Here is a 13,802-nt window from a genome sequence, read left to right on the forward strand (position 1 = left end):
ACTGCACACTGGTGCTCTCCCACCTGACACACACAGACACAGATACATACTCTCTTACCTATATGTCAAGTCAAATCCTAAAATCCTACTCATGCCTGCGGTGTAGAGAGGAAAGGTGGGGTAGGTTGGTGCAGAGATCAACAATATGGACTCCATTTTCAAATGTAGCTGTTTTTTTGTTTTTTTACATCTTCTTTCACTGCACTTATTTGCTAATCCAAAGTAGCTTACTGTATTTGAAGCAGGTCTACAGACATGCTAGTGGCTCTGTGAGGCTGTACATAGGTACTTACAAAGGGGCTTTGAGCAAAATGCTAAACTTAAGCAAAAAAAGTGACAGTATGCTCACTTACATTCAGTCTAAGGAGATGTTATTAGAATTCATCCTGAGGTTGACATGAATGTACCAAGTTTCATAGCAATCCATCTGATAGTTGCAGAGACATTTTTCTCAAAACCAGATATGACCTTACTTGACCACATCTGTCTATTAAACTCCACAACACAAGAAAACTTCGGAGAGAAAAAAAGGGTTTCAAGGGGTTTTCTTCCATATCTTCCATATTTATCTTTTTTTAGTGATGGCTTCCTATATAAACACAGCATGTTCTGACAAATTTTTGTTTGGGGCTCCTCATGTTGGTTTGATATGAGCATATGCCCAGCTGGGATTTTTTGTCCCTTTTCCATGTGCCCTACAAGTAGTGTAAATTATGCCAGAAACCCTCACTCTAACATTGCTGTGCCCCTTTGTGAGCATCATGAAAGAATATAACTTTATAAAACACATACGTGCTGCACAAATAAATAAAATGGTCAGAAAAAATGGCTTTAGTTTAGAGTGTATTACCTTCCTGTGAGTCTTTGTGCTCTGCAGGTTATCAAGTGGTGTTAATATGAATTCCTGACTCATCATTACCTCATCATACAGCAATACCTTGGCCTGGCCTCAGAAAAAACAACCTGTTGGAGGACCTGCTGATGCATATTAATTTGATGTCTGTCACCTGTTTGTTATGCAAATTGTTCATTATAATGCGACCATTCTTATGCCCATCACGGTCGAATGTTAATCACAAAATGTGCCATTGTGCACCGAGACTTCATTTAAATCCATTAACTTAATGGCAACACCTTTAGTTGTCCTTACATCCTTCAACTTCTTGTCTGTGTCAGTGCAGCAAGTTGGTGCATTGATGATAATAGAGCTTGACTGGGTTTAATTATTATTTAACCACAGTGTGTCCTAGCAGGTTAAGAAGACTACCTGAGCACAGAGACCCATCTCTCTCCAGCAGTGAGGGGGAAGGAGAATAAATTGGGAATCATGGCCCAGGCCTGGAGGCTCTGTCTCCTTTTTCGATCATCTCGTCTGCTGTAGAGCCTCACGCCTCTCTAACACACTGTGCCAGTCTGCTAAGAAAGGAAGGCTGCACAACTTTTAAACACTATAACTCTGACATCTGTGTGCTGATTGCTGGCACAGCTCGCCAGAAAAACATGATTTAGGATGTGAAATGAATGTGCTTGTTTGTCCGAATGTTCCTGGAATAATACACCATTTTACAGCTTGCATAAAACCGCATCAGAAAGGTACTGAGTTACTGAGGTACTGACCTTGATCATCAGGGCCACATAACTCTCCGGACCAGTGTACTCAGTCGGATCCTTCACCCTGACCAGAACCAGAAAGTAAAGGTAGTGCCACATGTTGTGCTCAGACTTGATATGCTCATCGAAGGACACCGTCTTGTTGTCAAATTTGTCCCTTTCCAACCCTGCAAGACATGAACTCCATATTATATCATTTTCCCAAATATATGGTGCAGTGTTTTTCATACACTGAGTGAACCACAGGTTTGTACATACCACAGATGAAACAGGTGGTTTTTAGGATCTCCTCCTTCCTCTGTTTCTCACTCCTCAAGTCCGCGAAGGTGTCAATGATAACACCAAAGATGAGGTTAAGAACAATGATGATAACGATGAAGAAGAATAGAAGGTCGTACACCACACGGGCTGCAAACAGAGGCTCCTGGATGGTCCAATAATATGTCAAATATAGAGGAAAATGCATTAAAAAACTTCTAAGATTTGAATTTCATCTTAAACAGAAGCTGATGCGCCACACATGCCATTTATTTATAGCTTCAGACAATGAAAACAAACACTGAATGTAGAAAAAATATCTTAATGTAAAAAGTTAATGCTAATTAACATTCATTTACTGGACGTTTCTCGTACCTCTTTGGAGGGTCTTCTGAGAATGTCTCCTACCCCACCTCCATTACGTAGCCCTTGGTTCAACACTGTGATTATACACATGAGCAGAGTGTCGCACACCCTCTCTATTCCATCGTCTTCTTCTATAACCAGACACACAGGACAATATGTGAGCGGAGAGTGAGGCAGATTTAGGCAGAATTTAAGTGACACAGGAGGAAGGAAAATAAATTAAGAGAAAACATAACAACATTAGACAGGACGAGACTCAATGTTCAGTACCAAACTGTTCTGAAAGCTATAAGGACAGACAGTAGAACCCAACAAACTGGAAATTACACATAATTAATTTGACAGGCTTAAAATGTAAATCTAAATCTAAAGTACCCTTTTCTTTATTTTGTTTTTCTTATTTGATGACATAAGAATCAATCAAATTTCCATGACTTAAAACAATTCTTTCAAACCATTAATCTCAGTTGAAGTTAGTCTGAGCTGAGTTCAATATAAGTGAATTGAGGATGTGTAAAAGATTTAAATAAAACTACAGTCTTACTTAATACAGGAAATAATCCCTCAGCTGACTTTCTGAGATGACAATTAAACACTTTTACATAGAAACAGCTGGTAATGGTGTGACTAAAGATCAAAATGAGACCACCACCTCCCACACCTCCTCAAAAGCAAGGATAAAACTGGGAAAAAATTAGAAGAATAAGAGTGCTATAAATTATGAAGAAATGTTATGTATTATTTATATCAAATATGAAATGTACATATACTGTAAATAGGAAATGGCTTTCACAGCATGACTGTTGAGGAGAAACAGGAGGTGAAGTATGTGGATGAGATCACGTGTGTGCCCCTATAGTGCAGGTGATCCATGGAGACGCAGGAGAACAAACATGAGTGTGAGTCACCCCCTCTGCCTCATCAAGTTTCTTTGTGTCCTCTTCGTGTGTGTGTGTGTGTGTGTATGTGTGAGTGTGAGATACACTGTATGATTATGTGTTCGTGTGTGTCTCTCAGTGTGTGTGTGTATGTCTGAGTAACCTTTCAGGAACTGACTACTGCCGGAAAGGTCACATCCACACCCACAGCCCAGTCAAATGACTAAATCTTAAAACTTGTCCACTCAACAGTGACTTTTACTATGGGCTGGGTGTTGTGCAAAGAAAAGAAAAAAAGAAAGTCACTCATACATTAAACTTACCAGGAACAGATTTAGGTGAGGAAACAGGGCAGTTATCTTTCATACATGAGTCAGGAGCTTTAGTGTTACTCAATATGTCCCCTTTTCCTAAAAAGAAAGGAGAGGAAAAATTGTTGTGTGCAGTTGATTAATGATAATGGTACATGCACAGAATTTACAAATAAAAAAGTGTGATATAATTGTAATCTGGTATTACAACTCCTTGCCACTAATTCTAATCAGCACCAGTAAAATCAGCAAGAAAGATATAGTAAGACATCATGTAAACTGAGGCAGCAACTGCTGGGTGGGTGGTGAAGTGTTGCTGAAAAAACCTGAACAAATCATTTGCGCACCGGTAAAGGCCTTAGCAGCAGAGGAGCTGCTGTGCTTGATTGTGATCAGCTCAGGCAGACAGGCAGAAGGAGAATTCTACACCTTGGCCAAAGTGGAACCAAAAGGGCCTTTTACTATGACTGGGGGCAAGGTGGGGAGACAGGAGGCAGAGAAGAAGAAGAAGAAGAGTGGAGGGGACAGGAGGGCTGCGGTGGTGCAAGGGTCAGAGCCCTGAGGTGGCAGAAATGGTGTGGACATTGTTGCTCCTCAGCCTTGATGGAGCTTTGGTTGTGCCTCAGCTTACCCCTCAGCTAACAGACAGACAGGCGTGAGCCCAGCTGGTTACATAACACATCACTGCTCTGCCGTTTTTGCTGTGCTCTATTCAGCAAAACACAGGATGGCGTGGCCACCAGGTTATGCAACAGGTGCACATGTGCTAGCAGGTTGTCTTTCCTGACCACTGAAGCACTGTGCCAAAGCTCATTAACACACCCACACTCACCACAGTGTTTTCAAAACATGTTCAAACCATATTCTTTATGTATATATGCAAACATTGATTTGACAGGTTTTGATCAAGATATTGTAAACCAGACAGGTAAAAAATTGCAGACAAAATATAGAAATGTTTAAATCTATAAAGTTGAAACTGAGATTCTTTTTGATTTTAGACTTGATAGTTCGGAAGTTATAAGCAGCAATGCTGAATTGTTTGACATGAAGGTCCACCAACTGCTCAGTCTATCAGTTATCTTTTTCTCGCCTGAGGTTTGAAACTGATTAACTTTGATGCTGTGCAATCTCTAAGTTATCGATAACTTCAAAGGAGGAAGACAACACAACCAAATGTTTATGACAGAAATGTAAGAGAGCACAGTTTTATTACATGTTTTAGGTTTAACAATGGTTATATGCAGAAGTACTGCAGCCACAGCATGAAAGAAAATACAGTGACTAAAAATATGAAATAGAAGGCACTGTCATAATTCTGCCTGGAGAAACAAAAAAACAGTTTTGGGACATTTTATACCTGACAGGAAATGAGGGGAGAGAGGTGGGGGATGGCACATGCTTTATTGGATTCCATAAAGAAGTTTAATTTGCTCAAATAAAGGAAATATATGCTTCACATGTTCACGCAACATCTACATTATGTTATAGAGAAGCTTACTTTATCAGTTACGCATCTGTTTAAGGCAGGGGATCAGGTCACAGTAAAGAGTTCTAACCTGGTGCAGGAAGGCGGTCCACCTCCATGCGGAAGTCATCCTTGAGGAAGAGGAAGCCAATGATGGAGAAGAAGTAGACAAGAAAGATGGCCAGAACAGCAGTCAGAATAATAGAGCGGCCATTTCTCGTCACACTCTTTATCACGTTGAGCAGCGTCTCCTCTCGGATCACCAGGTCAAACAGCTGCAGAGGGAGATCAACAAACATCAGTGAGTCATCAGTAAATGTATATTTTCAGAACATTTCTTACATAATTACAATGTTTGTCCCTGAAGTGCTAAGCTGATCAACAAGTCACAATGCAAAGGAAGAGAAATGTGTGTGAGATTTTTTACCAAAAAGCTGTAGAAGAACTCGTGCACGAAGAGACCCAGAACACAGATGATGGCATAGCTCAGATGGTAGATAAAGAGCATGTCCATAACAACTGCTTTGTAGCCACGGGTGAATGTTCCCTGGTTTCCCATAAAACTTACTAGAAACACTATCTTGTTGAACAGCTGAAAGAGAAAACAAAACTCAGGGAGTGAACAATTCTGATGTATGAGGAGGCACAAACACATCCTTAGCCAATGGCTTAAATGTTCAATTACTTACATTGACGGTACCCAGTAACAACAGAGCGGGGCCGAGACCCATAGTGTAGATGGCACGCAGAATGAGGGAGACCAGGAAGAACAGGATCCCCCATGGTTTGGGAAATACAGGAAGTAAGGCAGTGAACACCCCCAAGGCCACCCACAGCAAGATATTCCAGAACGGGGACAAAGTGCCTGGGCAGAAGAATAAAACATCAATCAAGGTGCGGAGCATTAAAGCTCTGAAACATTGTGGCATTTCTTTAATGAATTATTCACCTGAGCTAAGAGCTTAACTTGGCTCAACACAGTCAGAGGCAACACTTTAAAATTTCAAACACTGATCCATAGGGACCGTCAACTTCATCACTCAAACTTGCTCACGCTGTAAAATCACACAAAGTGACGATTTTTCAGGAAACTGCAATGTTCTGATGATTTATTGATTAAAAAGGAAAATAATTCCAACACCTACGTTATCAGTAGAGCACAAGAGCCATGTATACGTTTAAGTTGGGCTTAAAACCATTTGATCTCACAATGACACAAAAACAGCAATCTGAATTGCTTCTTAAAAACCCACTGATATGGCTGGCAATGTCACATACATTTAACCTGAATACAACCTGGCAACATCACAGATAAATGTGATGTAAGGAAATGAACTGGAAGAGTTGTGCCACCTTCACAGAGTCAGGGAAATGTCAGTCAAACACATTTTGAACATACCTACACTAAACAGAAGTGTAATGAGTCAAATAAATCTAAAACACCTGTGTGGTGGGTGTGTCAGGTCTTTAAATAAATAGCATAGAGCAGCCATTTTCAAATGCAAACACAAAATAAAAATCATAAGCATTTTTCACAACATCAGACATTTAAACTTGTACAAGTCTTACTAATTACATTAACAATGAAACTAAAGCAGCTAAACAAAATTCAGTCATCATTAACTATTTACACCAGTACTTTTCCTACTGCGACAAGTCAAATGTGTTCTGTGAAAAAGGCAAATCTGTATGTTATGGTATGACTTATATTAAACTTTTCAACCACCGAAAACACATTCACATAAAATGCACCTCTGATGCAGAGTAATTTTTATAGTCAATACATTATAAATTATTTAATGCAGAGGCTGGCAATTAGTTTTGGCCAGGAGGCACTTTTATCATTGGAGACACAGAAATTTAGATTTTATTTGAAATCAAATAGCTAGTAAGTAAAAGCCAACCTTAGTCATGCTGTGTAGCTCCTTTAATACACCTACACCTAAAGTTATCATGAATCTGACATTGTCTGTTTGATCCATTAATGACTGGCAGGTCAGCTGTTAAAACAAGCTAAAGCCAATGTCAGCACCTCCACTCTGATAAAACATGTCACGTCTCCCTCAAACCATTACAAGTAATGTTGGATAATGACAACAGTAGTTTTACAGAAGAATGGACCCTAACATGTGCAATCAATGTCACTCTTGGTTGCCAGCTCCAGGCCAATGGGCCTCCTTTGCAACATAAAAAACTAATACAATCACCCTATCACTTATCCAGAGAGGAGGCTGCAGCTCTAACTGGCATCAACAACACTGTCTCGCTTTAGCAAAGACAATCTTGATACAACACATCACAGATAATTTGCAGCAGTAAAAAAAATCACCTTCATCTCCATCATCACCGAACGGGTAGAAGACAGCCACAGAGATGTTGAGTAGGCAGGCCAGGTAGAAGGAGATACTCCCCCAAACAGAGATGTGGCGTGAGAACCAAAACAGAGCCGTATTTTCTGCACAAACATAACAAGGCAGAGTAAGTATGGGGACAAAAAACGTACAATTAAAACTTAAAACTAAATTACACAAAATCGCTGCAGGCCCTTGAATTTATTCTGGAAGTAAGAAATAACCGGACACCCTGAATGATAATCATGATTAACCATCCTGCACCTTGCCTCTGGTGCCACCATCATTATTATTTTCCAAGCGCTAGATTCAGGATGTCAAAACTTACTTTGGATCTTCTTCTGCCACCTCATCTCATTGTAGAGGTTGTCAAACTGCTGGAAGAAGTCATTAACCTTGCTGCCCTGGTCGTCTCTCTCAGTGGTGTTGAACACACGTGACTTGGACTCCGCGGTGAGATATTCGCAGATGTTAGGGACTGGAAACACTATCTGCTCCATGGTGCGATCACGACGCACAATCTTAAGGGTTAAAACAATAACATTAATTATTAGATTTTTATTGATTTAGAGGATACATGGGTGATGTGATGAGTAGGTTTACCTCTATTTGAGCTGTGTGATTGGCATAATAATGAAGGGCGTCATCCTTCTCATTGTCAGGGTCCAGCCCTGATCCTGATCCTAACCCAGACCCTGGTCTTAGGCTCTGCTGCAGGATCTTATTGTGTCTGGCCAGCTAGGATCCAAAAAGAAAACACCTTCTTCATTTCAGTTTCAATATACATGGAACACCGAACTCTGGATTGTAATAACCACACTACAATCATGCAGTGCGTTAAATATGAACACAGACATCTTAATGAGAATATAACAAGACAATGCAACCTGATATTACAATAAGAAGTTTGTATGAAGTAAGTATGTATGTATGTATATATACATATATGTGTGTGTTTGTGTCTGTTTGTAAATATAACAAAGACACTGAATTATATATATAAAAAAGAGACATTAACTCTCCCTCACAGTACAACAAGATAAATTGACAGTCACTTACTGACAAGACTTTACATAAAAGACAATTATGTAACATGTGCATATTTACATTGTTCCAGTTCAATGTATATTGTTCTTGGGAAATAATAGATACTTCACAAATACAATTAAATTAACTAGCAAGGAAGTTTTTCGCAGTTTTCATCCAATTTAATTTGCATTTGACAGGTGAACTCCAAATTAAGTTTACATTTTTTTCCTTCCCTTTGTTCTGTATCTCCAAGTGGTTGATCAAAGTTTGCCATAGAGCAGCAGGACGAGATTATAACGGATCTCATGTGACAGTAGGGATAGATGGTTGTGTTGTAACACTGGAATGTAATGAAAAAAGTGCTGTGTGAGGTGGAGTGAGTGTTTTTTATCTTCTTCTTTTTAACCTTATTTACTTATTTTAAATATATAATAGTCAAAACAGGTCGAGAAATATATAGAGCTTTAGTAAATCTGCTTCTGTAAATCCGATGGTTGCCAGTAAAAATGTGTACAGTAGTTTACTGTCCGCATGTTTTATGATCTACTGTTCATCATCTCATACTCATACCATGAATAACAGCCGCCCTAAGGAGCAAACACCAGATATCATAATAGAAATGAAATCAAGAAAATACTATACAACTAATGTCTAAGTTTCTGTGTACATGTGTGTGGTTGTGTGTGTGTGTGTGTGTGTATGTATGTGTTTTCACTTTCAGAGATTTAAAAAAAAAACAACCAGTATACCAGTAAAAAAAAATTCCCTTCCTTGTCATGATGAAACTAGTCACTTGGGTGGACAAAAATACCCTGTCTGACACTTGGCTCTAAAGAGGCAGAAGTGAAAACCCGCTAGACTCGGCCTGCCTGCTGAAGAGAAAGGCAGACAAAGAACAACCACCCGTCTCATTTATTTACTGCTGATACCTTGGACGAGATGAAGCATGTTTGTTTAGTAGTAAAGTGAAGACCTACAGCCAACCGGTCTGCTGTGTCACACCCTGAAAGCTCATTTTACAAAAAGAGCAGTCTTTTATCATGTAGCACAGACGACATTCGCAGACACACAGACACACAGACACACAGACACACAGACACACAGACACACACACACACACACACACACACACACACACACACACACTCCTACACTGCGTGGCCCCGAGGTCAGCGGGAGGAGGTCAGACAGAGAGAGAGGAAATGCAGTAATGCCTCAGTCACACACAAAAACACGCTCAGGAATTTTTATTACTTGGTGGGCCAAGATGTAAATGTTGTGCCCGACATCTTTGGGCTTGATCTGGTCCCCAACACTGTCCTCATCCTCCTCACTCTCCAGACCCTGAGCATAGGCCTCCTTCATTACATCCACCTGACGCACACAAGTTAGGAAAATTCACTGCTCAGTACAGTAAATTAACTTAAAATCAGATTTTACAATGGATTTTCATTGTTTACATGGCCCCACACACACTTACCAGTTCGGTTGGTCTCATCTTGAAGAGAATCTTCTCTGCATTCTCGCTGTCATGGCGGCTCTCCATGATAGCTAATAGGAGCTTGGAGGCATTATTCTAGAACATAGGGTTCAATCAATTAACTTTAAAATTACACATTACAGGATGCTGAGACACCAACTATTCAGAAACTGCTGTTTGAATTTAAAGCTGATAGGAAACAAAACATTTTTAAAAACTCATGTGAAACACTTGACCAAAGTACTTAAAACACCGCAGTAATTTAAATAATTGCTTCCCAGTCATCTTGTGATCAGTCTCTAGCACTGCAAATATAATGAATACTATAGAGCGAATTGCACGAATAGTGATGGTAATGGCTGTGTGTGACAGCGTAAAGCCTCTCAGAGACACCTGCTGCTCACCTTGAGCTCCAGTACCAGGTCCAGCCGATGCTTACCCAGGGGGTTGATGGGGTTGACAATCAGTGCTATTATGATGTCAATGCCATTTGACTCATGCTTAGCTATGCAAGTCTGGGAAAGTAAGAGGGGTATAGTTAGGGTTGAGTTGTGCATGGACACTAAAGAGCAGGTCTTCAAGAAATAATTGTGAGATCAAAGTGATAAAAATGGCACTAAAGTTTGGGAATACCAGAAAAATAAACATATTAATTCCCATATTACTAATTATCCACTACAGTAAACCTGCTACTACTAACAGGTCTTCCCCCCCACCTGGTTTTCATGGCAGGGGCCCTGGCAGTACTCAGTGATGGTCTCCAATGTTTGGCGCACCAGGTCTACGTTACTCTCATTTATGTAAAGGCCCAGCAGACCGAGGCCTCCAGTGGTGCTTCCACAAATACAATCGAGGAACTGAAGAGTCTCACACACCAGATTATAGTTAGTCTTGTTGTTCTGGTTGCGCAGAAAGTTCTGGATTCAGAATAGAAAAACAACAGTCAATCAGTCGTCAATTCAACAGTAGAGATGTAAAAGTATTGTTATTTCTGCAGTGGAGTAGCCAGTACCTGCAGATCTGAATTGTGGTTCTCACAGAGCAGCTGTAGGTAACGTAAGATGGGTTTCATGATAGTGATGGCTGGACTCATCTGAGTTTCCTCTAAAACTTCCTCAGCCCCGACCCCCTCACTGTTCTGGCCCAAACCTTCCAGCTCGGGATCCACCTCCTTTCTGAAGGCACAGAAGGCCTTTGAAGTTGCAGATGAGGCCTCCTTCAGCTGCCCTCGCATGTCCTCCCTCATATGAAGACCTGAGTCTTTCCCTACAGGGCAACATGGTAGCAGACATAAAGAAGCATGTTTCACTGGACAGTACAGTAATATTAGGTGGAAGAAAAGTCCTTGCAAGTGGATGAACCTGATATATGAAACAAGTAATGATCAATGGCAGCGAGCACTTTGATATTCTCCGCATATTAAAAAAAAAAAAAAAGAAATTCAAAGACCCCACTCAACAAGTGGGCAACTATTGAGTGGGGTTCTTTAGCATGAAAGCACCCAATCTTGATACAATGGCCTTTTGATAGGCTTGTGATGTGGGCCGTCACATGGCCCCTGACATGTGACTGTAGGAACTGGCAACAACAGTCTGCACAGAGGTCAGCACAGCAACAAAGATCATTCTGGATTTATCTGCCACCATTGTTTCGACTCAACTTCAGGACCACACATACTGTAAACGCATTATGGTTTGCAAGTTTATATCTGAGCCTATTTTGTGGCTTTTCACTCATTCCAGGCCCGTTTCTATGGAAATGCTGAGCTCCGGACACAGCTCCTATGACTCAGTATGTCACTTTTAAATGCTCACCTCCAGGTACCTTTGGCATTATTACACAGTGGGTTCACTTTAAATAAACCTTATTTGCTTACTTCCGGGTACATCTTGACACAGTGGTTTGCTCCATGTTCGAGACAGCAGCATTAGCCAAGGAGTCGTGGTGTGTTGATAATAATTTAAGCACAGAAAGGTTAAAATGCATCATTACTCATCTGTACCTTTCTTGAACCTGGCGCTACTGATGTCACCATCATCATCCCTTTTTCTGCAGCTGAGCTCAAACATGTTGACTGACACGGTGGCTCGGATCTCTTGCTGGGCCAAGCGCATGCGGTCATAGAAAACCTTGAAGAACCTCTCGGACTTCCTCTGCTTGTACAGTTGGTTGTAGAAGGAGTCCTGGGTGGGAGGTAGACTGGCAATTAGCATAAAGCTAATTCTGCATCTGAGTGTGTGCATGTGTGCTTTGGGTTTAAGCTGATCAATGTAGATGGAAAATTGAAGGATCTGAGTGTCTATTTTGCCCACCTGTATCTGTGTGTTTCCACCCTGCAGAAGGGCAATGCCCAGCAGGATGCTCTCCTCAAACACCCGATCATTCTTGGTGTTGACAATGAGATCAATCACAAGCTCCGATGCTCCAACATTGTCCAGCAGACACTGGATCTCTGCTGTACTGCTACCTGGCTTGTCAGAGTCCAGTATGGGGGAACCTCCTGCACAGATCCAACATAAATTATTCTCTCAGCAGATATAACTGCACACATTATTGATGATGTTGAATTCTAGTAACTCTAATCCACAACTTTTTTGACACGAATACTGTATACATTTATGTGGTGCTTGGAAATAGCTTTAGACAGGTTCACAGTCTGCCAGCGACTGTCAAACAGCACTTTCCCTAAGAAAAGGAGTGCTGTCATGTTAGCTGCTGTTGTTTGCTCTGCTTTGAGTAGTTATTGCAGTGTCTACTGGGTTTATTTGGGGTTCTCAGTACCTCCGGATGATGGCTTGACAAAGCCGCCAGATGAGCTGTTTCCACTCCCAAGCTCTGACTTGGAGAGAAGCTTTTGATTTCCAAAGTAGCGTGTGAGGAGAATCTTTCTTAACTCCTGTCCCTGTAGAGAGAGAAATCTTAATGTTAAATCCATATCACAGACTGGGTAAGGACCAGTCTCAAACTTGGAAATTCACATGGTAACATATTTGAAAATGTAGCTTTTTTACTTCGTCCATAAAAACAACGTCAAAACAAAGACACGTTCCATCTTGATGGTTATGTATCACAGCGTTGTGGTGTATTCACTAGCATGAAATACATCCAATCATCCCTAACAGATTTCATCTTCCATCTAATGGGAATGATCACTTTTGTCCCATGATGCACTTCTGTCTTGATGGGAGGCACGGCTTACAGGATCACTTATCAACAAAGAAAATGGAGCCTGTCATTGAGGAGCATGACAATAATAGTGTGTCCAGTTACTAGTTCCTAACGGAGCATCTATGAGCGATGGCAACAGAGACAGTATTTATGAAAAAATCACAAAGATGAAGAGAGGTTACATTTAGGTTTGTTACAATTCATGATGACGATCTTTTCTTTCTTTTTTTGGACTGGTGAAATGTTTCTTTATTGCTTAGCCTAACAACTGCAAGCACTATGACCACCACCTTGTGTTGGTTACAACATATACACAAGTTCATAAATAGAAACTTCACTAATATGTATGTGATTGCATTGCAAAATTGCATTGAGCGAGTAGACAAATAGCAGAGGATTAAGTAACATAAACTGAGTAACTGAATCTCAATTGAGAAAACACACATTTTCCATTTACACAGAAGCACTGAAGAGAAAAAGTGATAAAAGGAGGCTGAATGTGGTCATTTGCTTGAGAAAATGTTTTATGTGCAGAACATGCAGTAAATGATGTGTTACACAACACCAGGTTGTTTATAGTTACACATTTATATAAGAAACACATTTATTTTCTTTCCATTTCTCACAAACATCTCTCTGCGTCTCTGGTGACATGTGACGCAGATGAGCAGAAATGAGATGAAAGGATTCATGGAGATAATCTCCCTATGGTGGTTGTGTAATCAAAGTGCGAATGTGATTGACAGGTGGGTCACTTGGATTGTGGTTGTCACCTTATTTTCGTAGTGCAATGGGGAGGGGAAATGATGGCTGGATGGATGGATGGAATATAAAGAACTTATGGACACTAAGGGTGGTCAGCATCAGTTTCTATGGCAACCT

At 40.6% G+C, this 13,802-nt stretch overlaps 1 protein-coding gene across 1 annotated transcript in view; it reads right to left on the reverse strand.

The window, feature by feature from the left end:
- The window catches only part of itpr2 (inositol 1,4,5-trisphosphate receptor, type 2), a 54,822-nt gene that overhangs the window by 8,300 nt on the left and 32,720 nt on the right, over positions 1-13,802 (reverse strand). The window contains exons 38-55 of the mRNA XM_062420030.1: positions 12,534-12,654; positions 12,065-12,252; positions 11,755-11,935; positions 10,765-11,018; positions 10,469-10,669; positions 10,157-10,267; positions 9,753-9,848; positions 9,527-9,646; positions 7,847-7,981; positions 7,572-7,764; positions 7,222-7,347; positions 5,582-5,757; positions 5,320-5,484; positions 4,984-5,167; positions 3,437-3,523; positions 2,245-2,366; positions 1,870-2,035; positions 1,618-1,778 (exon numbers count right to left, since the gene is read on the reverse strand). Of these exons, the coding sequence (XP_062276014.1) occupies positions 1,618-1,778; positions 1,870-2,035; positions 2,245-2,366; positions 3,437-3,523; positions 4,984-5,167; positions 5,320-5,484; positions 5,582-5,757; positions 7,222-7,347; positions 7,572-7,764; positions 7,847-7,981; positions 9,527-9,646; positions 9,753-9,848; positions 10,157-10,267; positions 10,469-10,669; positions 10,765-11,018; positions 11,755-11,935; positions 12,065-12,252; positions 12,534-12,654 (2,787 nt within the window). The remainder of the gene's footprint in view (positions 1-1,617; positions 1,779-1,869; positions 2,036-2,244; positions 2,367-3,436; positions 3,524-4,983; positions 5,168-5,319; positions 5,485-5,581; positions 5,758-7,221; positions 7,348-7,571; positions 7,765-7,846; positions 7,982-9,526; positions 9,647-9,752; positions 9,849-10,156; positions 10,268-10,468; positions 10,670-10,764; positions 11,019-11,754; positions 11,936-12,064; positions 12,253-12,533; positions 12,655-13,802) is intronic.

This window comes from Scomber scombrus, chromosome 6, assembly GCF_963691925.1.
Source record: "Scomber scombrus chromosome 6, fScoSco1.1, whole genome shotgun sequence".
NCBI lineage: Eukaryota > Metazoa > Chordata > Actinopteri > Scombriformes > Scombridae > Scomber > Scomber scombrus.